General features: G+C 39.4%; 1 protein-coding gene across 1 annotated transcript in view; it reads right to left on the bottom strand.

Moving 5' to 3' along the window:
* The window catches only part of TMEFF1 (transmembrane protein with EGF like and two follistatin like domains 1), a 93,449-nt gene that overhangs the window by 20,462 nt on the left and 47,250 nt on the right, over window positions 1-25,737 (bottom strand). Inside the window, exons 6-7 of the mRNA XM_047768047.1 lie at window positions 12,014-12,162; window positions 9,687-9,752 (exon numbers count right to left, since the gene is read on the bottom strand). Of these exons, the coding sequence (XP_047624003.1) occupies window positions 9,687-9,752; window positions 12,014-12,162 (215 nt within the window). The remainder of the gene's footprint in view (window positions 1-9,686; window positions 9,753-12,013; window positions 12,163-25,737) is intronic.

Here is a 25,737-nt window from a genome sequence, read left to right as displayed (position 1 = left end):
GATTTCTTATACAGCATTTTAAACTCCTAGTCAACCTTTCTATTTTTTTCTTCTTCTTTTTTTTTCCCCTTTTTTGGCCACCGCATAGCATATGGAGTTCCCAGGCCAGGGATCAGATCCAAGCCACAGTTGCGACCTACACTGCAGCTATAGCAATACTGGATCTTAACCCACTGTGCCCAGCAGAGGATGGAACCTGCATCCCAGCACTCCAGAAAAGCCACCAATCCTGTTGTACCACAGCAGGCACTCCAACCTTTCTATTTTGACTTCTGTGACACTGAAAAGCTTCAGCTCCTTCCTACCGAGGAATAGATATCAGAAACAGAGAAAAAACTAAATACAGCTTAAAGATGCTTTTGGAAAGTAAATGAGCTCAGACACTCAGATTTGAAAGAGTCCTTGGAGGCTCTTTGGTCTGATGAAAGAATTTCTTTGGTTATAACACCGAGATCCCACTTCTACTTAAACACTTCCAGAGTTAAGGATTCAACATAATACAGTTAATTCCAATATTATCATATTTTCCTTATGTTGAGTGAAATCTCTCTTAGGGTAGATTTCCCCACGTTTGTTCATCATTCAACCCACTTCCTACCAATGTTTTTTCTTAAAGTCAAGTGTGCCCAATTCCATCCTTTTTATAGTGTGCAACAATCAACCCACTAATATTTAAGTGGAGTAAAACAGAACTGTCCTCTTTACTGAAGATGCTCTTAATACAGAATTATGTCAAATGACTCGACTTCAAATAATATAAACAAGCAGTCAATAAACACTTAAAAAAGGTCCTCAACATCAATGATTATTGGGGAAAATGAATAAAGCTATGCCCATTAGGCTGACTGCTTATCCCAAACCCAGAAAGTAACAAGTATTGGCAAGGACGTGGAGAAATTGTAACACTTGTGTACTCTAGTTGAGAAGGTATTAACAGTAGAGCCAATAGGGAAAACAGTATGGTGCTTCCTCAAAAAATTGAAAGTAGAATTACCCTATGATCCAACAATTTCCTTTTGGCTACATACACAAAAGAACTGAAAGCAAGGGAGTTCTCATCGTGGCTCAGTGGTTAACGAATCCGACTAGGAACCAAGAGGTTGCAGGTTGGATCCCTGGCCTTACTCAGTGGGTTAAGAAGCTGGCATTGCCATGAGCTGTGATATAGACCGCAGACACGGCTCAGATCCCACGTTGCTGTGGTGCTGGTGTAGGCCGGCAGCTACAGCTCCGATTAGACCCCTAGCCTGGGAACCTCTGTATGCCGCAAGAATGGCCCTAGAAAAGACAAAAAAAAAAAAAGAACTGAAAGCAGGGTTTCAAAGAAACAGCTATATGCTCATATTCATGGCAGCATTACTCACAATAATGAAAACATGGAGGCAACCCAAATGCCCATCAATGGATGAACAGAGAAACAAAATGTGGCATGTACATACAATGGAATATTATTCAGCCTAAAAAAGGAAAGAAATTTTGACATGTGCTATAACACAATATTGAAGGCATTATGTTAACTGAAATATGCCAGTCACAAAATGACAAATACTATACAGTATCTACTTATATGAAGGACTTAACACTATTCAAAAATCATAGAAACAATGGAGTTCCTTTTGTGGCACAGCGGAAATGAATCCAAGTAGTATCCAGGAGGACAGAGGTTCAATCTCTGGACATGCTCAGTGGGTTAACAACCCAGTCTTTTTTTTTTTTTTTTTGTCTTTTTGCCATTTCTTGGGCTGCTCCCGTGGCATATGGAGGTTCCCCGGCTAGGGGTCTAATCGGAGCTACAGCTGCCAGCCTACACCAGAGCCACAGCAACTTGGGATCTGAGCCGAGTCTGCAACCTACACCACAGCTCATGGCAACACCGGATCCTTAACCCACTGAGCAAGGCCAGGGAATCGAACCCGAAACCTCATGGTTCCTAGTTGGATTCATAAACCACTGTGCCACACCAGGACTCCAAGGACCCAGTCTTGCTGTGAGCTGTAGTGTAGGTCACAGAGGCAGCTCAGATCTGGAGTTGCTGTGGTTGTGGTATAGGCTGGCAGCTGCAGCTCCCAGTTGACCTCTAGCCTGGGAATTTCCATATGCCATGGGTGTAGCCTAGAAAGCAAAAAAAAAAATCATAGACACAAAAAGCAGAATGGTGGATGTGAGGGCTGAGGGGAGAGGGAAATGAAGAGTTATCATTTAATGGATATAGTTCCAGTTCATAAGATGAAAAGAGTTCTAGATATGGATGGTGGTGATGGCTGCACAACATCATGAATTTATTTAATACCACTGAACTATATACTTAAAAAATGGTTAAAATGGCCCATGCTGTTATATACATTTCATCACAACTTTTTAAATTGCCAAAGAAATGACTCTAAAGGTAAGCCTAATGACAGGAGGCTCAGAAGAGAGAATATAGAAAACTAAGTTCAAATTTAGACCTCCAGTCCTCCAAGAGGTTTTTTTTTTTTTTTTTTTGTCTTTTTACCATTTCTTGGGCTGCTCCCGCGGCATATGGGATGTTCCCAGGCTAGGGGTCAAATCGGAGCTGTAGCTGCCGGCCTATGCCAGAGCCATAGCAACGCGGGATCCGAGCCGCGTCTGCAACCTACACCACAGCTCATGGCAACGCCGGATCGTTAACCCACTGAGCAAGGGCAGGGATCGAACCCGCAACCTCATGGTTCCTAGTCGGATTTGTTAACCACTGCGCCACGACGGGAACTCCCCCAAAAGGTATTTTTTAAGCACCTGTCACCTTCCAGACACTATAATAGTCCCTGGAGTTTCAGGCGGTGGCAATGTAAACAAAACGTTAAGTGCAAAGACCCATGAGGCAGCTGAATATACAAAACAGGTGCTTAGAGAAAGATTAAGGTAGAGAACAAGTGTTCGACAAGGTGATAACTGATAGCAGATTAATATTCTGAAGAAAACAAACAAGATGGCAGAACTGATTTCTAGAATAATTGTGATACAAAAGAATGAGCACCAGGGCTTAGAGTCAGAAGTTCTGCTCGCTGCCATTCTACACAAGCCACCAAAATCTCAGTTTCAGCTTCATTCATCTGCAAAATGACAATAACATGGTTGTGATGAGGATTAAACATGTGAAAGCACCAGACATTGGATTAATAACTGCTGAACAGATGAACAGCCTACTGCCTCTCGTGAGCCATATAAAACATGCTGTAGACAGGCAGACTCACCAATGACAAGAACTTTTAGCACAGCCAGGCTACCGACATTGTTTTGTTAGAAAACAAAAATTGAGTGACACAACAATTAATACTCAAAGTAATCTTGGGCAGCAGACAGTCCTGCCCCCACTTTGCAGATGTGATCAATGAGGCTCAGAGCAATCAGATCACACAGTCTTTAAGTGTGAACCAAGTCTGACTTCAGAGCACAAGCTCTTAACTGTCACACTATTCTTTCACCGAGCTAGCCTGGGAGTGAGTAGGGAACGGACAAAAGTGGAACATCCAAGCACCAGCTCTCCAAGCCAAGAAAATAAGATAACTTCAAAGAGCAGAGATTAAAAGGCTTAAAAGATGTAATAAAGCACGGTTTCAGAAACAAAGGAAGCGATGAAGCCTCGAACAGCAAGCATTGGGCACAGAATGGTCCTGTCTAAACAATGCCCTTGGGTGAGTGGTGACAAGCTCTGTGAACAACAGCTGCAACTGCTAGTTTCTGAACAATGTGTGTGTGTATGTGTGCATGCAAATGCGAGTGTGCACATGTGTGCATACAGTATAAAAAGTATGCTTGAATGATTAAGGGGGACCTGCTATAAAGTATAAGGGAATATATTCAATATTCTATGATAACCTATATGGGAATGGATATGTGTTTTTATATAATCAAATCACTCTGTTGTGCAGCAGAAATGAACAACATTGTAAATCAACTATACTTCAGTAAAAAAAAAAATTTAAGTGTTCTTGGTCACCCAGTGGCTCCTTCCACTCACAGAAGCATCCAGAAACAAATCTGTCACTGGAGGCAGTGGTTTCAAATACAAAGGAGAGTATGGTTCTAAGTGATGTTGTAAGAAAACCCAGCTCCAGATGGGTTATCTGCCAAGGCATGTTGCACTGGCTATTTGTCCTGGTCCATCCATGTACCACTCAAATAAAGTTATCAGGAGTTGCTATTAACAATGAAGACAAGCACCTAGAAGGTGCTGCTGAGGCCACAACAACTACTGAAGCCTGCATCAGTAACTCTAGGGCTCATTATTTTTATACACCTCTAAGGTTCAGAAATTCAATATACTCTCTCTGGCTTCACCTACACCACTGTGCACCCCAAGCCCCATCACTAATACACCCTTCCCTAACCTTAGTCTCCTTGGACCCTATCAGAGAATCATTTCCCTAGGTAGAAACTCCTCCCTACCTCCAACACCCCCTCCAACACCCCCTGATCTCTCCGGTCTAAATCCCAATGTTTTCCTTATCAACACTACCTCTTTCTCTCCTAGCCAGTCCACTTGCCCAGTGAAACACCTTTTCCACTGTGAATAAACTCATCCACCTCCTCATCTATTCCCTTAGTAAGTACTCCTTTCATGCCCCTGATACACCAAAATCACATTCCTCCTACATCCCCTCCCTTCCACCTCCCCCTGCTGTGCTAAGCACCTGTCGCCTCCAGATCAGCATCCCACTCTCGTCTTTCACCAACCTTCCTCTCCCAGGGTCTGTCCCATCCACCTACACAGCCTTCTAACCAGCCACATCCTGACTTTCTACCATGCTCCACAACACACGCCCCCAGCCTTCCTTCAGTGATCTAGCAACTGGCACAGTCTTACCTTTGGATGAAGGAAATTGATCAAGGCCTTTTTTAAAAGGGCAAACAAGCTGTATTAAAATACGGAAACAACACTCATTAGGTAATGGAAACAACATATTATTAGTGTGTCTGATATCCCTGATCAGCAGGAGCAGAGACTACTGAGAGGATGAGGTCAAAGATAGGGTGAGGGCTGGGGTGAAGGTGAAGCTCAGGAATGAAGCGAGAATGTCTTGGTAATAAAAAGGTGTTATGGTTAGAGTTTAGGTTGCATGAAAATATCTTTGGATAAAAATGGCCACATTAAAATGTCATTTGTCACAAAGGAACTTTCTAGGTGGATGCAAATGTTGTAGACTGTGGAAGGTATAGTGCAGATGGAGTATATCCATTTGTCAAAACTGATAGCTAACATTTGTGCATTTCAGTGTATGTTAATCATACCTCAAAAAAAAAAAAAAAAACCTGTAAAAATAAGAACAATGATAATCCAGTGGGTGGAGGTGCAGAGACAAAACAAGAATGACTGTTAACTGTTGAAGGTGACTGGGTACATGAGGTTGATTAAACTCTCCTATTTACTGATGTTTGAAATTTCTATAATCAAGCTTTTAAAATGTCACATACCCAGCTCCCACCCACCTCATGTCCAGCCATCACATCTTTTATGATTTCAACATTACAACAAAGCTCCTAACACTGCAATTTCAGCATTTACCACAGGTTGTCCAACAGCCCAAGAAAAGCGCTAATTCAGCCACCCTGGTGGGCATTCAAATACTTCATTTCAGGAACACTCTTCTCCAAGAGCGCAGCTTTATAAGATTTCCTACCAAGCACTATCTTCCAATTTTTTATTTTTTTGGTCTTTTTAGGGCCACAACCATGGCATATGGAAGTTCCCAGGCTAGGAGTAGAATCAGAACTGCAGCTGTTGGCCCACACCACAGCCACCACAACTCGAGATCCGAGCCATGTCTGTGAACTGCCCCACAGCTCACGGCAACACCAGATGCTTATTAACCCACTGAGCAAGGCCAAGGATTGAGCCCGTGTCTTCATGGATACTAGTCGGATTCGTTTCCGCTGAGCCACAACAGCACTCCCAATCTTCCAATTTTTCTTGCTGATGCTGCGCTCCTGCTTTTCACTTTGTAGCCTCCATCCCTAAATCCTACTTATCTAGTCCTGCTTATGTACTACAGACACAAATATTTACCAAGGGCCTCCTATAAATGCTTGTGAGAACAAAAAAACAAAAGTGAATGGAGTAAACATACAAAATCAAGTTCCCTTCTGATCTCTACTCCTTACTATGAGAGTATTTAACTTTCACAGTCAGGATTTCATCTCCTAATTCTCTAGAAACTCCCTGGTCCCACATCATCAATGATACCTTTGTCTTCAAATAAATGCTCATCTTCTAATACCTTATGCAGCATTTTAAACTCCTAGTCAACCTTTCTACTTTTTCCTTCTTCTTTCTTTTTTTTCCCCCTTTTTTGGCCACTGCACAGCATATGGAGTTCCCAGGCCAGGGATCAGATCCAAGCCACAGTTGCGATCCACACTGCAGCTATAGCAATGCTGGATCTTAACCCACTGTGCCCAGCAGAGGATGGAACCTGCATCTCAGCACTCCAGAAATGCCACCAATCCCGTCATACCACAGCGGGCACTCCAACCTTTCTATTTTGACTTTCGTGCCACTGTACCTGTCTTGGTTTTTCCCCTTTGGATCCTCTTTCTGCTTTGTCTTCATTGGGACTTCCTCTCCTTTCTAAATAACAGTGCTATCCAAGGGAACTTTCTGCAATTCTGGATATGTTCCATATCTGTGCTGTCCAGAATGGTAGACATGGGTCAGATGTGGCTACTGAACACTTGAAATAGAGCTACTATGACTGAGAAACAAAATTGTGAATTCTATTTCATTTTAATTTAAATTTAAATAGCCACATGCGGTCACCGGCTATTCTACCAGACCATGCAGCTCTATACTCTCTCTCACTCATGCTCAGGACTTCAGTTATCATCTCTAGATCCAAGGACTGGCTCACACATTTACATTAATAAGCAAAGTCATGTGGGTAAGTTCCACAAGCAACTCAAACTCCAAAACAAAATTAATCACCTCTACCATAGCCACCTCCCTTACCATACCCCTAAACACGTTTCCCCTCTATAAAGAGAATCTACCATCTAAGTCATCTGACTTGATCTCTCCATCCCTCATACCTAAGCAGGATAGATTCCTTCTGAGTTTACTTAAATGACCTGCCTGCCTCCAGTCCAAGGCATATAATAATCACAATTCTTTCCAGGTAAAATGCATTCAACTTGTTAACTCTGTGGCCTTGCCTTTTTCAAATATATGATTCCCCCCACTGGCCCACAAATGGAGCTGAAGTTCCCTGGGATAACATAGCATTTGGGACAGTATACAATCTGGCCCCAAGCTACCTTTCAAGTTTTACCTTTCACTTCTACCACTCAAGCCAACCTACTCTCTAGCCAAAAGAGGATTCCTAGCCACTATCAGTACATCTACCACAGTATCTGCATCCACACCTCTGCTCATGCTCTTCCATCCTGCTTAAATATCCTTTTGACCTCTTTTCAAATCCTAACCATCCTTCAAGGTTCAGCTCAAATTCTACCTCTTCCATGAGTTTCTCAGGTCTTCATGATCCCCCACCAAACAGTAATCTCTTCTGAGTTTTTCACTGCATTTTTTAACAGGACCCTTTGCAACAATAACCAATTTCTACTTGGTTAGACGTAGGGGATATTCATTTCTTATGGCATCACAAGCTCTTTAAAGATGGATGTCATGTATCAGATAGCTCTCCATCCACCAAAAGTGTCCAGGAAAATAACCAGTATAAAGTAGGAACTTAATAAATTCTATCTACTGACTATGATAATTTCATTAGAGTTAAAAACAAATTCTGATGTGTAAAGAATGTGCAGTATCTCAAAAGTGGCTAGGCACTAAATTATCCCTGTAATTTTACCAAAGGCAGACAAGTATTTTGGGCTTACACAGTTCCCCAAATTGCCTTAAGTAGGAGCTTCTACCTACTGAAAAAGAGCCTTCCTATTCTGGTCACGTACTATCAGTATAAAGAATAAAACTGGCACTGATCTATTATGTCTCCTACGGGAATACAGAGATTTCCTACTTTAAATATAGCACTTTGTATCAATATAGGAAACTGATATTTCAGGGGCTCATGGGATATAACTGATTCAGGTTTAGCGTGATTCAAGTGACAGAAATAACAAATTATTCAATGATAATAACCACTACCATTTATTGAGCACTTATGAGTATGTCAGATAGTATTCTAAGCACTTGACATGCATTATCTCATTTAATTTTTATGACATTCCATGATAGATTCTATTCTCACTGTGCATATTTTTTTAGAAATTAGGCATAAAAGGTAGATCGCACATCTTCAAAAGTGTCCGTCAAGATAACCAAAGAAAATAAATGGGTAGACGATGCAAGTGTGGAAAAGCAATTATATAGAAGCCCTGGTCAGGGAGTCCCAAGATTGAGACCTGCTTCTGTTCACTAGACATAACCTCGCTGTGCCCACTGGTCCTCAGCCCTCAGAGTAGTTCTAAGAATCAAATGAAATAACAAATATGAAAATGAGAGGTGAAAGAACACTGGACTTAAAGTCAAGAGACCTAGAATCCGACCTCTGCTCTGACCTTTACTACACATGAAGACTTTGTACAAATAAATCCTGTAGCTTCTTTGAGCTGCATCCATTCTTTTGACATACACAGAGCTTCTACATATGCGCCAGACATTCTGCTAAGTATTAGAAATCCCAAGTGAACGTGAATGTTCTCCTGTTCTCATAGAACTCATAGCCTAGAGGCGGATACAGATGAGTAAAACAGACAATTATACTTAGAGTAGCTTAAGGGGTTGGACAGGGGAGTATATAAGAGAGGCACTTTATCTAGATTTAACAGTCAAGAGATAGTACCCAAAAGGAAACAACTTCTAAGCTGAGACTAGAAGGATGAATATTGAATTGCAGGCAAAGGAACAAGATTCAAAGATCTGTGCACAGAGGGCAAATGTTAACAGCAGATTCTAGAGAAGTAAAGAGGATTTTAAAAGCAAATATGAGAGGTGTTTCCTTGTGACGCAGTGGGTTAAGGAGCCAGCTTTGTCGCTGCAGTGGCAGGGGTCACTGCTGTGGTGTGGGTTTGATCCCTGGCCTGGGAACTTCAACATGTCACAGGCACAGACAAAAAAAAATTAAATAAAATGAAAGCAAATATGAGAGATTTTTCTGTATAATTTCTTATAACTGCATGTGAATCTACAATTAACTCAATAAAAATTAAAAAAAAAACATATATGATGGAAGTTCCCGTTGTGGCTCAGAACTAATGACCCAACTAGCATCCATGAGGATGCAGGTTCAATCAAGCCTCGCTCAGTGGGTTAAGGATCTAGCATTGCCGTGAGCTGCGATGCAGGTCGCAGACATGGCTCAGATCCCAAGTTGCTGTGGGATCCCAAGCAGCTGTAGCTCCAATTCAACGCAAAGGCCAGGGAACTTCCATACGCAGTGTATGCAGCCCTAAAAAAAGCAACAACAATAATAATAATAATAATTAATTAATTAAAAATAAATTTTAAAAAACATATATGAGAGTACTCTGTGAACTGAGAAGCACCTTAGCTATTTAAGTTAGTATTATCACTAATAGTCAACTGAATAATGTATATTGCTACAAAGAACAAAGCTGGCAAGGTCATGATAATGGAAGTAGAAGTAATAAGGACAACTAGCAACCATATTTCAGTAACTGGCCAAAACTGGGAAATTGTGATTCAATACCTTTAACGTCTGGTCGATACTGTAGTCCATCATCTTTCTTTCCCAATAAACTAGTGTCATCTGTGTCTATAAGAGAAAACAGTTTTCAAATTAAGATACATAGTAAGTTTCACACTATCAAACTCCTAAATATTCCAAATGCTCCAGGTCTTTCCCAACTCTCTGTCCATTTATCCTGCCCACATTTTCCACCATTGTCTTGATGTACTGTGCCACTTTTATCTCAGGCCGCAAGGCATCTCAGAAATAAATGCACTCTGCATGAACAACAGGCTAACTTCATTCAGACGCCAGTTCAAATACCATCTGCTTAAAAAAACTCTTCCCTGCACAAACTGAAATAATACATATCTTGAAGAGAAAGGATTAGCCCTTTCTCCAAAGGATAGTGGTCTCGAGATTTACCTTCCCCTGCCACTGTCACCCTGGAAAAATATCAGATTAAATGCGGGGGGCGGGGGGGCTCAACTGTGTTATCAGACCAAACTGACTATAAAAATGACCCCTGACTGGTGAATTATATTAGGTCTGGGATGGTACATGAACCATAAAACATCTGTTTGGAAGCACAAGTTTTAGCCTCCCAATATATAGCTGGGGGAAAGGGGAGGTATAGTCAGCATACATGGAGACCAAAATAAAAGTTAAGGATCAACTATTCCAAAGGATTTTAAATCACTATGAATCTATTAACAAAATCCTTTTTTTTTATAGGATTAAAAAAAAAAAAAGTTGGAGTTCCCGTCATGGTGCAGCAGAAATGAATCTGATTAGGAACCATGAGGTTGCGGGTTTGATCCCTGGCCTCGCTCTGTGGGTTAAGGATCCAGCATTGTGGTGAGCTGTGGTGTAGGTCAAAGACACAGCTCAGATCTGGCGTTACTGTGGCTATGGCGTAGGCTGGTGGCTACAGCTCCAATTAGACCCCTAGCCTGGGAATCTCCACATGCTGGGGGTGCAGCCCTGAAAAGACAAAAAGACAAAAAAAAAAAAAAAAATCCTGGAGCTTGACCAACTGTGCTCTGACTTTGAAATTCCAGGTAGTACCATTCAAGCACATACCAGTTCCTCAGAAAAGATATTCTCTCTCTATGCTACACTTTCAACTGAGGCTCTAAATGCCAACCATGCTACCTCTTCAAGATCAAAGCTAAGTGGACTGTCCACCGACATGGGGTCCCTATCAGCAAACAGTTTCATACACATACCTGACCCCACCTAGAAATCCTAGGATGAGCGTCTTGGGCACTCTCTGGTAACTTAGACCAGAGATACCATAATCAGTTGTTCAGAACTTCACAAAGAACTTGTTACCAGTATAAAGTACCAAATTTTGGGTTAGGATTTTTTTCCCTTAGCCCAGATAAAATATACCCCTTTAATAAATGAAGTCAAAAAAAAAAAAAAAAAAAAGGGAGGCGGGGGGAGGGAGGGTGGTTAGACCTAGTAAGCAGGAAAGATGACAATCCTAGCCCATGAGAATGTGTCTGGCCCTTGTTTGTTACTAGGAAATGATGTATTATCCTAGCCCATGTGAGCACTGCCAAGAAAAAAAGGATGAAAACCTCTGCCTTTAGTGATGGGACATTTCTAGTAGGCATAGAAAACAAAAACTGAGAGTTTCCTGGTGGCCTAGCAGTTAAGGATTTGATGTTGTCACTGCTGTGACTCAGATTTGACCCCTGGCCAGGTTCTTTTCACATGTCCGCATGCCATGGGTACAGCCAAAAAAAAAAGAAAGAAAAGAAAAAGAAAAAAGAAAACAAAAACTCATTCTTAGCTGGTATCATAGCTTCTAAACTATGACAAAAAAGCAAGAAGAGGAAAAAGAATTTTAAACTGAAGGTAATAATTTTTCCTTATATTCCATAACTTCATAGCAAAAATCTCTTAACAGTACATAACATGTCGGGGCAAAAACCACAGAGAGAATAATGCGAAAACAAAATAAACCATACGCTCTAGGAAAAAAATATGAAGATATATAGGCAATACTTATAGTTTTGCTATAATTAAAGTAAGTTGACAAACACTTAACTACAACCATTACAAATTTGAGACTACCTTTAAGAACTATATTTACAAGTCCATGTTAGGATCAGCTTAGTAATTAAACAATCAAGAAGCATCACTGTGTCTTGAGAAAATGAGAATAAATGAAAAAAAAGCTACATTAGTAAGAGAAAAAAAATTATAAAATACATAGTAATTATAAAGCATCAAAGATTTCTCATTTTGCAAAGTTGGAACACTACCAAAATGTGCAAATAAGAGTATGCATATGTTATACTAAAGACAGGTCTTTAGATAAGTAAAATAAATTTTACCTGTGCAATGACCAAGATGCCTTATGTCAATTTGTTCTTGTTTTATACAAGATGCTTCACGAACAAAACAGGGATTATTATAGGAACTCCCATCAGAAGCACACACAGGATTAAAACTGTATCCACTGCAATCTATATTACATACACACCTGTCAGAAAAAAACAATGTACCTATATTATACAACAGAAGTACTGCACAATGCTGCAATAGCAAAAAAGAACAATTCCTTCTTTTAAAAAAAAACTTAACTTTTTTATTATAGTTGATTTATAATATTATATTACAACACATTAATTCAATATTTTTACAGATTGTACTCCATTTAAAGTTATTATAAACTATTGGCTATATTCCCTGCACTATATAAAATACTATTGTAGCTTATTTATCTTATACATAGTAGTTTGCAAGCAATTCTTTCTTTTTTTCTGCTTTCTGTAACAGAAGTAAATACACTGTTTTAAGTCACTGATAAAAGTTTAAGCAAAGTGAATGCTCAGCTAACAGTTTCAGGTGAGAATTTAGAGATAATTTCACCCAGATATTATTAATCCAGGGGTTTCTCCAGAATTTTTACATCTAGAGACAATAATCAAGAAATGTCAACATTAATTAAAAAGCACCATACTGTAGTAGAAAGGACACAGAATTATGCGTCAAAAGTCATGAATCTAAATCTAAACCCATCTAATAACCAGATTTGTATCCAGTCTCTCCGTAAGTTTTAGTTTACTGAATTGTAAAACAGAGGTAATAATAATATAACTAACCTTACCAAATAATTAGGAAGTTAAAAAATAGATATTAAACATATAAAAGTGTTTCCTAACCGCACATCTACCTGTATAACTGAGTGTCCACTGAACACTGAGACTGCTTTATGGAGAAGACCAGGAAAGTCCAAGGCATGGTTACTTCTCTCAAGGAGAGTAAAATCTAACTGAGAATATAAAAAAAAAAAACACAGAGACTCTTCTGTTTCCAGCAGCATGGTGGACACAGAACCTGCATTAATCCTCCTACTAAAAACAACCAAAGGTACTGGATAAAACATTTAAGACATTCTCAAACGCATTCATAAGATGTCAAGAAGCCAAGGAATACTCAGGACAAATATTAAATGAAGACAGGAACAGAGAAAGGTCAATTAAGTTTGGTAAAGCTGATTTTCACCTTGAAGGGATCTGCCAAACTAGGTAAACTAAATTATTTACTTTTTGGCTCTGCAGGCCTCTAGAAACAGAAGACAAAGAATACTGACCTACCTAAGGTGGAGAATCTGAAGACACTAGAAAAAAGCAGGGGGGTAAAGTAGAAATGAGTTTCCATATTCCAAAGGAATTGTTTAAAGGGGAAAAAAAAAATTCTGCCCTAAGCCATGACATTGAAGAGAAGGAAGAAAAACTATCTCCCCTGAGAATTCAAAACCACAAGCCAGCCCTCACATGGGGGGCTTAAAATACTACTTGGGTGTTCTGAAAAACCTCAAGCCAAGAATTTAAGAGTCAAGGATTGGAAGGGGCCCCAGGCAACTGATATAAGTCAACACAATCCTCTCTGGAGAAAGTCAACTTTATTATCCTAGACCTCAAACATTTTTCAAGTTACAATTCTGAGAAAAACAAGCAGATCACACACATGCTCCCTCATTCCCATACCCACAACAAACAAGGAAATAAAACACCAGAGGCAGAGCAAGCAGATGTGAAAAAGGACCAAAAGAACTTCTAATAAATAAATGTACTGTTAGAAATAAAAACTCATTGGGCAAATTTAACAGATTAGATAAACTAAAGGTGAATTCATGAACTGGAAAACAGGTCAGAGGAAATTACCCAGACCCACAGCAGAGTCAAAGAGACAGAAAACATGGGAAAAAAAAGATTAAAAGACATGGAAGACAGAGTCACAAGTTCTACTCAAAAATCTGACTGGAATCCTGCAAGAGTTAAAAGAATGAGGCAAGGACAAGATTCTTAGCAATTTCTCAAACTTTCTAAAACCAAAAAAGATACTAATCTAAATATCCATGAAGCCTAATAAATTCTAAACAGGATTATTAAAAAGAAATCAAGACAGTGAAATAGCACAGTGAAATTTTTGTAACAATAAAAACAGTAACATAAAAGCAGCCAGATAGAGAAAAACGACCTTCAAGGAAGCAAAGAGACAGGTGTCTTCAAAAGCAATACTGAAGCCAAACTATTTATTTATAGCCAAAAGACAGTGAAATAATACTGCAATGTGCTGAGATAAAATAGAATTCTATATAAAAGGAACTATCTTTCATGAATAAGTATAGAATGAAAGTAATCTGAAAGAAGTAAAAATTTAGAGAGTTTGTCCCCTGCTGATTGTCAGTAAAGGAAATTATAAAGGCAGTAAAACAATGATCCTATAAGGAAGATCTGAGATGCAAACATAAATGAAAAACAAAAGTGCAAATATACATGTAGGTAATGTTAACAACATACTGACTATATAAAACAATGACAACAGTGCTCTTTGCTGCTAAATTTTCCTTAAAATGGTGAATTAAAATATGATAGCATACAAATTGGGAGGGAATGAATTTATAGTGTTCTAAGAATAACAAAGATACTGATGACTTTTAGACTGTGATAAGTACAAAAGCATGCTAAAATTGCTAAGGTTATCACCAAAAGGATCACGCATAACACTGAAAACAGAGAAAAACAAACAAAAAACATAACAAAGAAAGAAATAAAGGAATGGCAGGACAAAAGTACAAAATAGGATAACAAAAAAAAAATTAAAGTACATCAGTACGATATATTTAAGAAAAGTTTCTAGTTAAAAAACATAGGCTAGTTAAAAATACAAAAGCCAGATATACTGCTTACAAAGTACATGTTAAACTATAATGATATGGGTAGTTGCCAGGGGCTGGGGGTAGCAGGGAATGGAGAGTTACTGTTGAATAGGTATAGTTTCAGTTTTATAAGATAAAAGAGTTTGGGAGATGGATGGTAGTGATGGTAGCGCAATATTATAAAAGCCTTTAATACCACTGATCGGTAAGCTTAAAGTAGTTAAAGTCTGGAGTTCCCATCGTGGCTCAGCAGTTAACAAACCCAACTAGCATCCATGAGTACCAAGGGTTCTATCCCTGGCCTCACTCAGTGGGTTAAGGATCCAGCATTGCCGTGAGCTGTGGTGTAGGTCACAGACATGGCTCAGATCCCACGTTGCTGTGGCTGTTGTGTAGCCGGCGGTTAGAGCTCCGATTCGACTCCTCACCTGGAACTGCCTCATGTGCAGCCCTAAAAAGCCTAAAAAGCCTAAAAAGACAAAAGCCTAAAAAGCCCTAAAAAGACAAAAAAAAAAAAAAAGTTAAGGTCTGTAAACCAGCTATAGCGGAAAAAATAAAAATCATTTAAAAAAAAAAGTAGTTAAGGTGACTGATTTTATTATGCGTATTGTGGCAAAAATAAAAGGATTGTGATAAATATACTATACCTGGAATGGAAGAAATCTGGTACAGTTTCGTGTGTGTGTGTGTGTGTGTGTGTGTGTGTGTGTGTGTGTGTGTGTGTCTCAGACATTAGAGTCTATCTTTACGGCAAAAAGGAGTTATGATAAAGAAAGAAGGTCCTTCATAAAAAAAAACTTATTCACCAGGAAGATATAATAATTCTAAATATTTTTAAGTAGTCTCAAAAGCTATAAAGCAAAAATGGATAAAACTGCAATGAGAAACAGTCAAATCCACCATAGCAGATTTTAACACACATCTCTCTGCAATTCATGTATCAAGCAAAATATCAGTAAAACTGAAATATCTACAGATGAAAGAATATGATATTGGAATTTGCTTTAAAATACTTCTCCCAAAAAAGGGGGGAGGGAAGAAGAGATAAAACAAAACTGGACTTTTTAACTGAAACTGAGGGATGCATATATGGGAAGGGGTCCGCTTTATTCTTTTCCTCCTCTTCTATATGTTTGAAGACTTCCTTAATTCCTGGCGAATCACAGGACTAAATGTGAAAGGCAAAATTACAAAAGACCAAGCATAAAAGACCAATGAATTTAAGTTTGAAATAAAGAATATCTCGAAAGAGAATGAAAAAAAGATAATTTCCAAACAAAAATAACTACAGCCCATACAGCCAACAAATAATCAATATCCAGAATACATATAAAAATTAATTTGAAAATAATATATATAAGGAGTGCCCACTGTAGTGCAGTGGAAACGAATCCAACTAGTATCCATGAGGATGAAGGTTCAATCCCTGGCCTCGCTCAGTGGGTTAAGGATTTGGTGTTGGCCGTGAGCTGTGGTGTAGGTCGCAGACACAGTTCAGATCCCATGTTGCTGTGGCTGTGGGGTAGGCCGGCAGCTGTAGCTCTGATTCGACCCCTAGCCTGGGAACTTCTATATACAGCAGGTGCAGCCCTAAAAAGCAAAAGGAAGGAAGGAAAGAAGGAAGGAAATAAGATATAGAACTTGTAAGTATACAAGAGCAATATATGTGAATAGATGTTCAATCTGTTCAGTAATCAAGAAGATGTAAATTTAAACCACAATGAGATACCATTACATTCACTTAACAGCAGGAATTAAGAGAACAGCAAGGGTTGACAAGGGTGAGGAACAAAGGAAGAGGGAACTTATTGGTACAACCACTTTGGAAAACAGGCATTACCAGGAAAAGCTCAACTTGCACATGCCCAATAATTTCACTACTGACTAAGGCCTTCCTTGAAAATCTTACACGTGCGCCCAGGAGACACACATATCAATGTTCACAGAGCATTACTCATGAGAACGAAAGACTGGAAACAATCCAAATATCCATCAACATTAAAATGGACTGTAAAAGGCTGTGGAAAAGTCAAGAAACTGAATTCAATAAGCAGCTATGAGCATTAAGATGAATGAATCTCAAAAACATAATGCTGTGCAAAAGAAGATATACATATCATGATTCCATTTATATAAAATTCAAAATCAATCAGAAGCCAACTGATATCATTAAGAGGGTTATCATGTGATAAAACTACAAAGACAGCAAAAGAATGACTTCAGCAAAATGCAATAGAGCGGGCAGATCAAAGAAAGATGCAACTGGGAAAAGACACGGTGGTGGGGAGGGGCAGCTCTGAAGTACTGACATACCCTATTTCCTGGCTTGGGATGTAAGAGTCACAAGTTGTTTCATTTCTGTGTATTAAACCAAATGTGTAAGTTTTCATAAACTTCTTAATACATGCTTTGTTTCGCAATTTAAAAACGAAGGCACCAGAAAAAAAAAATTTTAATTCCTAAGAATATTTACTAACTGCCAGAAGCCAGCTCCAGCAGCCAGGGAGTGAACACTTTCCCGAAGAAGATGGACGGACGTCGGCTTTTGCATCGGAGACAGCCTCTTTGTCCCTTCTTTGAGGGCGCTGGACTGCTCAAATTTTATTATATAGACAGTTGATTATATAGACAGTTTTTCACTACACATTACATCACAGTGTTAAAAGTACATTGGTTAATTATTACATGGTATAGCAGCTATACATCATGTTTTAAGATCTTTATCTTAACTAAACTTAGTGGGTACAATTTAGGGGCAGTTAGGTACAGTACATCATGTTTTAAGATGTATCTTAAACTAAACTTAGTGACTACAATTTAAGGGCAATTGGGTACAATACATCATGTGGAAAAGAGGAGACTCAGTACAAATCATCCCATGGCCAGCCAGTCTTTACAATTTGAAGAGGCCACAGACACAAGAATTTGGCATTCACAAACCTTGTTTGTAGACTGATGCTTATCTTCAAAGTGTTATGGCAGGGAGACAGTGTTAAGTAAATATAAACCAACTTAACTAAACTAGCTATCACTTAAAAGCTTTTAAAATCAAGGACAAAACTCACAGCTAGGTTTTTTGGATAATATATGTCTAACTTTTATGAACCTCATTAAGATCCTAACTCTAAAGTTTACTATATAACTAGTTAATAGATAAACACTATGTTTTAACTAAGTTGGATTTAAATAGGGGAAAGTCCTTCAGGATGAAATTCTTATTATATTATTGTTGTAACTTCGTTAAATCACAAATCAGGGGAAAATAAGAATGGAAAATAAGAATAATAAGTAAATAATCAGGAAAAACTGAGGAAAACTGAGTAACAAATGAATAACAGAAGAGACTAAATCATCCATGGAACAATCCCCACTCAGCAACACAAAATGGAAATTATTTCCTGGGAAATTAGTTTTCCATCTATGTCAGCGGGCGAGCCTTATTGTCTTCTGGGACCTGTCCTCGGAATTGTGCCGTGCAGGCAGGCATCCCCTTGTTTAGGAACCTGCCCTCAGAATTGTACCGTTTAGACAGGCCCCTTTTATGAGCTTGCCCTTGCAACTGTATCGTTCAGGCAGGCTCCTTTTTTTGATTAGGAGCCTGCCTTTGGAATTGCACCATTCAGGCAAAACTCCCTTCCTTGGCTCCTTGTATCTTCTCGGCTCCCCGCAACTAACAAATCAAAAATGGCTTTTACTTTTTTAAAGGGATGGGGGTGGAGAGACTGTGACAGAGGCCTGAAAAATGTAAAGTATTTACTAACTGGTCCTTTAGAGAAAAACTTTTCCAGCTCCAGGTTTAAGGGATACAAGTCAGCAACAATGGAATGGCAATAAAACTGAAACAGAGGCCAATGGAAGAAAATATTACAGAACAGTTTCAAGGATGAGAAAAGGCTCAGCAGAAAAGGCAAGAAACCATACCCATGTAGTAAGAGAAACGAGTGTCTCAGCAGAGGGCACTGTAGCCCAACAAGTGTAGGAAAAGTTGGTGCTCCTCAGTGGGCTGGTACCACCGCGAGCAAGTCCAGGAGCTGTGAAAACAATCATTGCTCTGTTCTCAAGCACACATGAGGAAAGAAAATGAAATCATCGTCTCATCCAGCTCAGTGAAACAATGGGCAGAGGGCAGTAACAGACCCTAGAGGCCACTGACACCTCTGAACACAGCAGTTCCCGGCGTCTGGAGACTGGTGACAGCAGCAGAGGGCAAATGCCCAAGCACAGGTGTGGGCACTAAAGTGGAAAGAAATCACTTCAGCAAAGACGCCAAATTCAAAACATGGAACAACCACTTACTCTGCACCTACTGGGCAGATTTAGTCACATTTGCCTCTTCCCTCCCCCCCTGTTTTTGAGGGCCACACCTGGGGCATATGGAAGTTTTCAGGTTAGGGGTCAAATCAGAGTTACTGGCCTACACCACAGCCACAGCACCACCAGATCTGAGCCATGTCCACAACCTACATCACAGCTCACGGGCAATGCCGGACCCTCAACCCACTGAGCAAGGCCAGGGATCGAATCCACATCCTCATGGATGCTAGTTGGATTTGTTTCTGCTGGGTCACAACAGGAACTCCTCACATTTGCCTCTTTAATCCTGACAACAACAAATCATGAATAGGGAAGCTAAATGTGAAAGAAGTTAAAAAGCCTAAGATCATACACCTAACAAGTGACTGAGATGGTGTTCTTGCCCACTCATCACAGCTGTCACAGAAAACAGACATTTCAGCAAGGAAAGTGATAGATAAAAGGAATGGATACTTATTTTCCACATTTATATCATGAAAATCTTTTCACTAAATTGGCCTGTTTTTCTCTCAAACACACCAGGGACACTCCTGCCTCAGGGCGTCCCCTCTTCTCAGGACTCTTTTCCCTCTAACATCTACCCAGTTTGATCCTATCACCTTCTTCAAGTTTAATCTCAAATCTTAAAAGAACAGCCAAAAGTTAAATCAGTGAGCATTCATTTAAGAAATTAGAAAAAGTAATGGAATAAAATCAAAGAAAACAAAAAAGAAGGGAAAAATATAGATAACATAAATATGGATACAGATTTATATACACATCTCAGTCAAAATAGAAAACAAAGTTACAACGGAGAAGATCAATAAAGCTAAAACTTGGTCCTTTGAAAAGACTTTGAACGGAGTTCCCATTGTGGCTCAGTGGTTAACGAATCCGACTAGGAACGATGAGGTTGCGGGTTCAATCCCTGGCCTTGCTCAGTGGGTTAAGGATCCGGCATTGCCATGAGCTGTTGGTGTAGGTCGCAGACACGGCTCGGATCCCGTGTTGCTGTGGCTCTGGCGTAGGCTGGCGGCTACAGCTCTGATTCGACCCCTAGCCGTGGGAGCGGCCAAAGAAACGGCAAAAAAAAAAAAGACTTTGAGGAATTCCCACTGGGGGTAGCAGGTTAAGGACCCAATATTGTCTCTGTGAGGATGCAAGTTCTCAATCCCTGGCCTCATTCAGTATGTTAAGGATTTGACATTGCTGCAATCTGTGCTGTAGGTCACAGATACGGCTCAGATCTGGTATTGCCATGGCTGTGGCCTAGGCCTGCAGCTGCAGCTCTGATTCGACCTCTGGTCGGGGAACTTCCATATGCCACAAGTGCGGCCATTAGGAAAAAAAAAAAAAAGATTTTTAAGTCAATGAAGCAGGCTGAGAGAAAGAGAGAGAGAGAGAGAGAAAAAAAAAAAAGAAAACCAGTATCTGGACTGAAAAAGACTACTGATCATGGTTTAAAAGGTAACAAAAGTTTACTATAAATAACTTTATGCCAGCAAATTTGAACTTTTACGTGAAATGAGTAACTTTAAAAAAAATATTAACTATTAAACGTGACCAAAAAAAGAAACAGAAGCTGAATGGTACTATAATCATTAAAGAAGTTAAATTAATATTTAAAAAGTCCCTCAAAGACAACATGAGATTCAAGTGTTTTTTAAAAAGAATTCATGAACACATTCATACCAGTCATTCAATAACTACTCAAAATCATCCAAAGAATAGAAAGAACACTCCTTAATTCATTTTATAAGGCCTATAACAACAATAAATAAATAAAAGTAATAGATTAAAACTCACTGAATAAAAATAAATAAAATCTCATCCTTATAGAAGATAGAATACTAACTAATAATGCAGAGGCACAAAAAGATATTGCAATCATAAAGCAAAAATAGGATGCTATAAAAAAGGAGCACAATAAGAATATGAGCTCTTAGAAAATAAAAAGTACAGGGGAATTGACAAACTCAAAAAAGGACTGGAAGATGAACTTCAAGAAATCTCTTAGCACAGCAATAAAAAATTTTTTTTTTTGTCTTTTGTCTTTTTAGGGCTACTTCCACAGCATATGGAGGTTCCCAGGGTCTAATTAGAGCTATAGCTGCCGGTCTAAGCAAGAGCCACAGCAATGCTAGATCCGAGCCACATCAGCAACCTACACCACAGCTCACAGCAATGCCGGATCCTTAACCTACTGAGCAAGGCCAGGGATCGAACCCACAACCTCATGGTTCCTAGTCTGAACTGCGTCATAATGGGAACTCCAAAAAAATTTTTTTAATAGAAAAAAGGAGAGAAAAGAAAATTAAAGGACTGGTCTAAAATGTGCAACACCCAGATAACCAGAAATAGAAAAGAGAAGAAAAGAAGTCATCAAAGAATGAACTGAAGAAAACTCCTCAAATTGGAAGTCAGTAAGTTTCTGGGAACAGGTATAACACTGTGAAACTTTATTATACTGGGGACTAAAAGAAGACTCTACATGCTTCACCAGAGAGAAAACAAATCATAAACAAAGGACCAGAACCAGAGTGGCTTCAGACTTCAACCGAAAGCAAGAAGACAAGAGAACAATGCTTTCACAATTCTGAGGGAAAATTATCTCCCACCTAGAATTATGCACTCACCAAGTCAGAAGTCAAGTATTAGGTGTAGGATAAAAACAACTTAATCATAACATCTCATGCTGCACTCTATCTCAAGAAGCTACTGAAAGATATACTAAAACAGGAGAGTAAAATCAAGGCCAAAAAAAAAAAAAACCCAAGAAACAGAGTATAATATGTAGGAGAGAAGTAAAGGAATTTCTAGGATGATGCTTGTGGTATAACGAAAAAAACTTTAGGTATTTGTCCCCCATTGCTGGCAGAGCTCCTAAAACCCTGGGAACATCAAAGGATAAAAGTCTTTTGTATGTTAATGAGATGACTCATGGGCTCTTTCCTTAATTCTGAGTCATTTTAGCAAATTATAGAACCTTAAGGAAGGTCTTAGGAACCTCCAAATTGGTAGGATGCTGGGTAAGAAGTGCAGGGGATCTCATGTACAGCCAGTGTCTAAAGCAGGGGCAATTTGTGGGTCTGACTCCTTAACCTGTGGGATTTGTGCTAACTCCAAGAGCAGAAGAGAACTGAATTGAACTGTAGGGACACCCAACTAGTAGAAGAGAATCGGAGAATTGACTATTGTTTGAAAAGACATAACACTGAAGGATGATCTGCATTAAGAGGGCAGCCAGTCCACACTGAAATAGTTTCATTCTGGGGACAGTCGTGTTGCTGACTGCAATTACGGAGATGCCCAGTGCCACTGAGACCTCTTTTTAGCCAGAGGACAGAATGCGCAGGTAAGCCTGGTCCAGATTCTTATTTGTACTGGCCTTGATGAAGTTCCTGCTCTCCCCTCCACGTTGAATGCCCGAAACCAAAGAACCACATTCATTTAACTGACACACTCCTGAGAACTGGAGGTCAGCTATGTGAGACTGGAAGGAAACACAGCAGTCCACTCTCTGACCACATTTCTGCCAGTCATCCATACCTGGTGACACGAGCCTCCAGCCAGGTGTCTCAACTATGAGCCCTATGTGTTCCCCATGATTCACTCATGGTCTTGCCCACAGACCTCTCCAGAAGGAACACTTGTAAACTCCCTAGGAAGCCAAAAGCCAGACTCTGATTCAGAGACTCTTCAGTCTAAGTCTTTCTATAAGGCTTTCTTCAAAGTGCTGACTGGGTCAATGCTCAGTACTGTTAACTTGGCAATATTCTACTTTGTACCCTAGATGTTCGGTACATAGGTACATAGTATTCTTGAAATTGTATGTCTATGTTTCTAAACACATCTGTATGCAAAATTACACTTTACAACAAGTGTTTTAAATAAAGCATAGAATACTATGATGTATAGTGTGCTGCCATTAGTTTAAAAAAAAAAGAAAAAAAGGGAATACATGTACAAACTTGCTTGTACATGCAAAAAAATACCTCTGGGAGATTAAGAAGAAATAGATCACAGTGACTGTCTCTAGTGAAGACAACTGGGTAGCTGAGAAACAGGGGTGGGAAATAGACTTTTTACTGTAAAGCCTTTTAAAGCTTTTGAATTTCTAACACTGAATTTCAAAGGCATGAATGCATGCATACATAAATAAATGAATAAATTCAATGACTTCTCTGATTTAGCTCTATGATTTTGGCAAATCACAACTCTGCGTCTTTAATAATAGGGATAATAACCTCGAACACTAGTGACAGAATCAAATAAGCTTTTGTAAAAAGCTCTTTGAAATCCTGAAATACCATGTACATCTGAAGGTACTACTGAAAAATAGCTATCCTCTCTCTTCCTTCCTCCTTACTGTACATAGAAAATGTCATCCCTTCTCAATATGGTAAGTTTTATTTAGCAGTTAGGAAAACAAAAACTGGCTTAAACTAATTTATGTGAAATTATTTAGATTTAACAAACACCCCACAAAGCCTGCAACAAGTTCCCTCACACATGTTAAATCCTCACAAGGATGCAGCTCTAATAATAAAGCCCTTGTGTGAACTGCCACAAGTTCAACAAGACCTATAGAAGGACCCTAAGATACTCAACTTTATGGCAAGTTCATCCAAAATGGAAACCAGCAGGACAAAGTCCCTGTCCTCAGGGAGCCCCAAATCTGTTAGTGATCCCAACAGCAGAAGTGAGGTGGTAGAGGTTGCTTTTCTCAAGACCAACAAGGAACACAGAGTTAAGTCACCTAACTCATAGGGTAGGCAGAAAGCAAGGAACACTGCTAGGAAGAGGGTGCTTCACCCAAGTCTGGAAAGAAGGGCAGGAATTAAACAAGTATATAAAGAGGGGTGGGACTTCAGGCTGAGAGAATAACAGAGAATAATTTGGCAAATTACCAAAAAGCAACAGAGCATCCAGTAAATTCCAGGAGGCCATGCGGATAATATGTTTTGCATTTTAAATTCTAATCTCTTGGGGTTCCTTTGTGGTGCAGCAAGTTAAGGATCTGGCACGGTCACTGAAGCAGCTTGGGTTGCTGCTGTGGCACAAGTTCAATCCCTATCCCGGGTACTTCCATATGCCGCGGGTATGGCCAAAAACTAAAAATAAAATAAAACCTAACTTCCCAAAAGAAATCATTTTATTGGCAGCTGTACAGAACTACAGGAAGATATTTCTGGACAAAAGATCCTGTCATTGTTAACATCTGGGTTATACTTGGTATAAAATAATGTTTAACAATGTTTATTTCCTCTTATCAGAGGAAAACCAACAACATATGATTATTTTTCCATTATAATCTAAGGGGCCATGGTAGAAACTTATTAAATAGTTTCAAAGGTCTAATATTTCCTGCCATTTGCAGCAACATGGATGGACCTAGAGATTATCATACTGAGTGAAGGCAGACCGAGAAAGATAAATATCATATGATATCACTTATATGTGGGATCTAATAAAAAAGATACCAAAGAACTTATTTATAAAACAGAGACAAGCTCACATATTTCAAAACCAATCTTAGAGTTACCATAGGTGAAACCACTGTGGGGAAAGAGGAATTGGGGGCGGGAAAAATTACATATATACACTACTATATAAAATAGATGATGATCAAGAACCTGTATAGGAGTTCCCATTGTGTCTCAGCAGAAACAAATCTGACTAGGAACCATGGGGTTGCGGGTTCAATCCCTGGCCTTGGTCAGTGGGTTAAGGATCTGGCATTGCCATGACCTATGGTGTACGTCTGACGTGGCTTGGATCCTGTGCTGTTGTGGGTGTGGTAGTGTAGGTTGGCAGCTGTAGCTCCAATTCGAGCCCAGCCTGGGAACCTCCATATGCCACTGTGCAGCCCTAAAAAGCAGAAAAAAACCTGTATAGCACAGGAATATCTACTCAATAGTATGTAATAACCTACATGGGAAAAAAGAATGGATGTGATTATATGTATAACTGATCCACTTTGCTGTACACATAAAATTAATACAACATTGTAAGTCAACTATACACCAATAAAATTTTTTAAATAAATAAAAATAAAAAACAGGAGTTCTCATCATGACTCAGTGCAAACGAATCCAACTAGGAACCATGGGTTGTAGGTTCGATCCCTGGCCTCAATCAGTGGGTTATCAGATCCTGCATTGCTGTGGCTATGGCGTAGGCTGGCAGCTGTAGCTCTGTTCGACCCCTAGCCTGGGAACCTCCATATATGCTGTGAGTGCAGCCCTAAAAAGCAAAAAATAAAAAATAAAAACAAAAAAATAAAATAAAATAAAATAATTAATCTGGAAGTTCCCTGGTGGCTCAGCAAGTTAAGGACCCAGCATTGTCACTCTGTGGCACGGGTCAATCCCTGGCCTAGGAACTTCTGCAAGCCACAGATATGGCAAAACAAACAAACAAAAATTAATCTGTATTTTACATTTAAAAAAATTTTTTAAATCTGGAGTTCCCACAATGACTCAGTGGGTTAAGGACCTGACATTGTCTGTGGGAGGATGCAGGTTCAATCCCTGACTTGGCTCAATGGGTTAAGGATCCAGCATTACCCCCAAGCTGCAGATGAAGCAAGGATCC

The sequence above is a fragment of the Phacochoerus africanus genome, chromosome 2, assembly GCF_016906955.1.
Source record: "Phacochoerus africanus isolate WHEZ1 chromosome 2, ROS_Pafr_v1, whole genome shotgun sequence".
Taxonomy (NCBI): Eukaryota; Metazoa; Chordata; class Mammalia; order Artiodactyla; family Suidae; genus Phacochoerus; species Phacochoerus africanus.
Note: the sequence above shows the minus strand (reverse complement) of the source record. Positions and strands in the feature narration are given on the sequence as shown.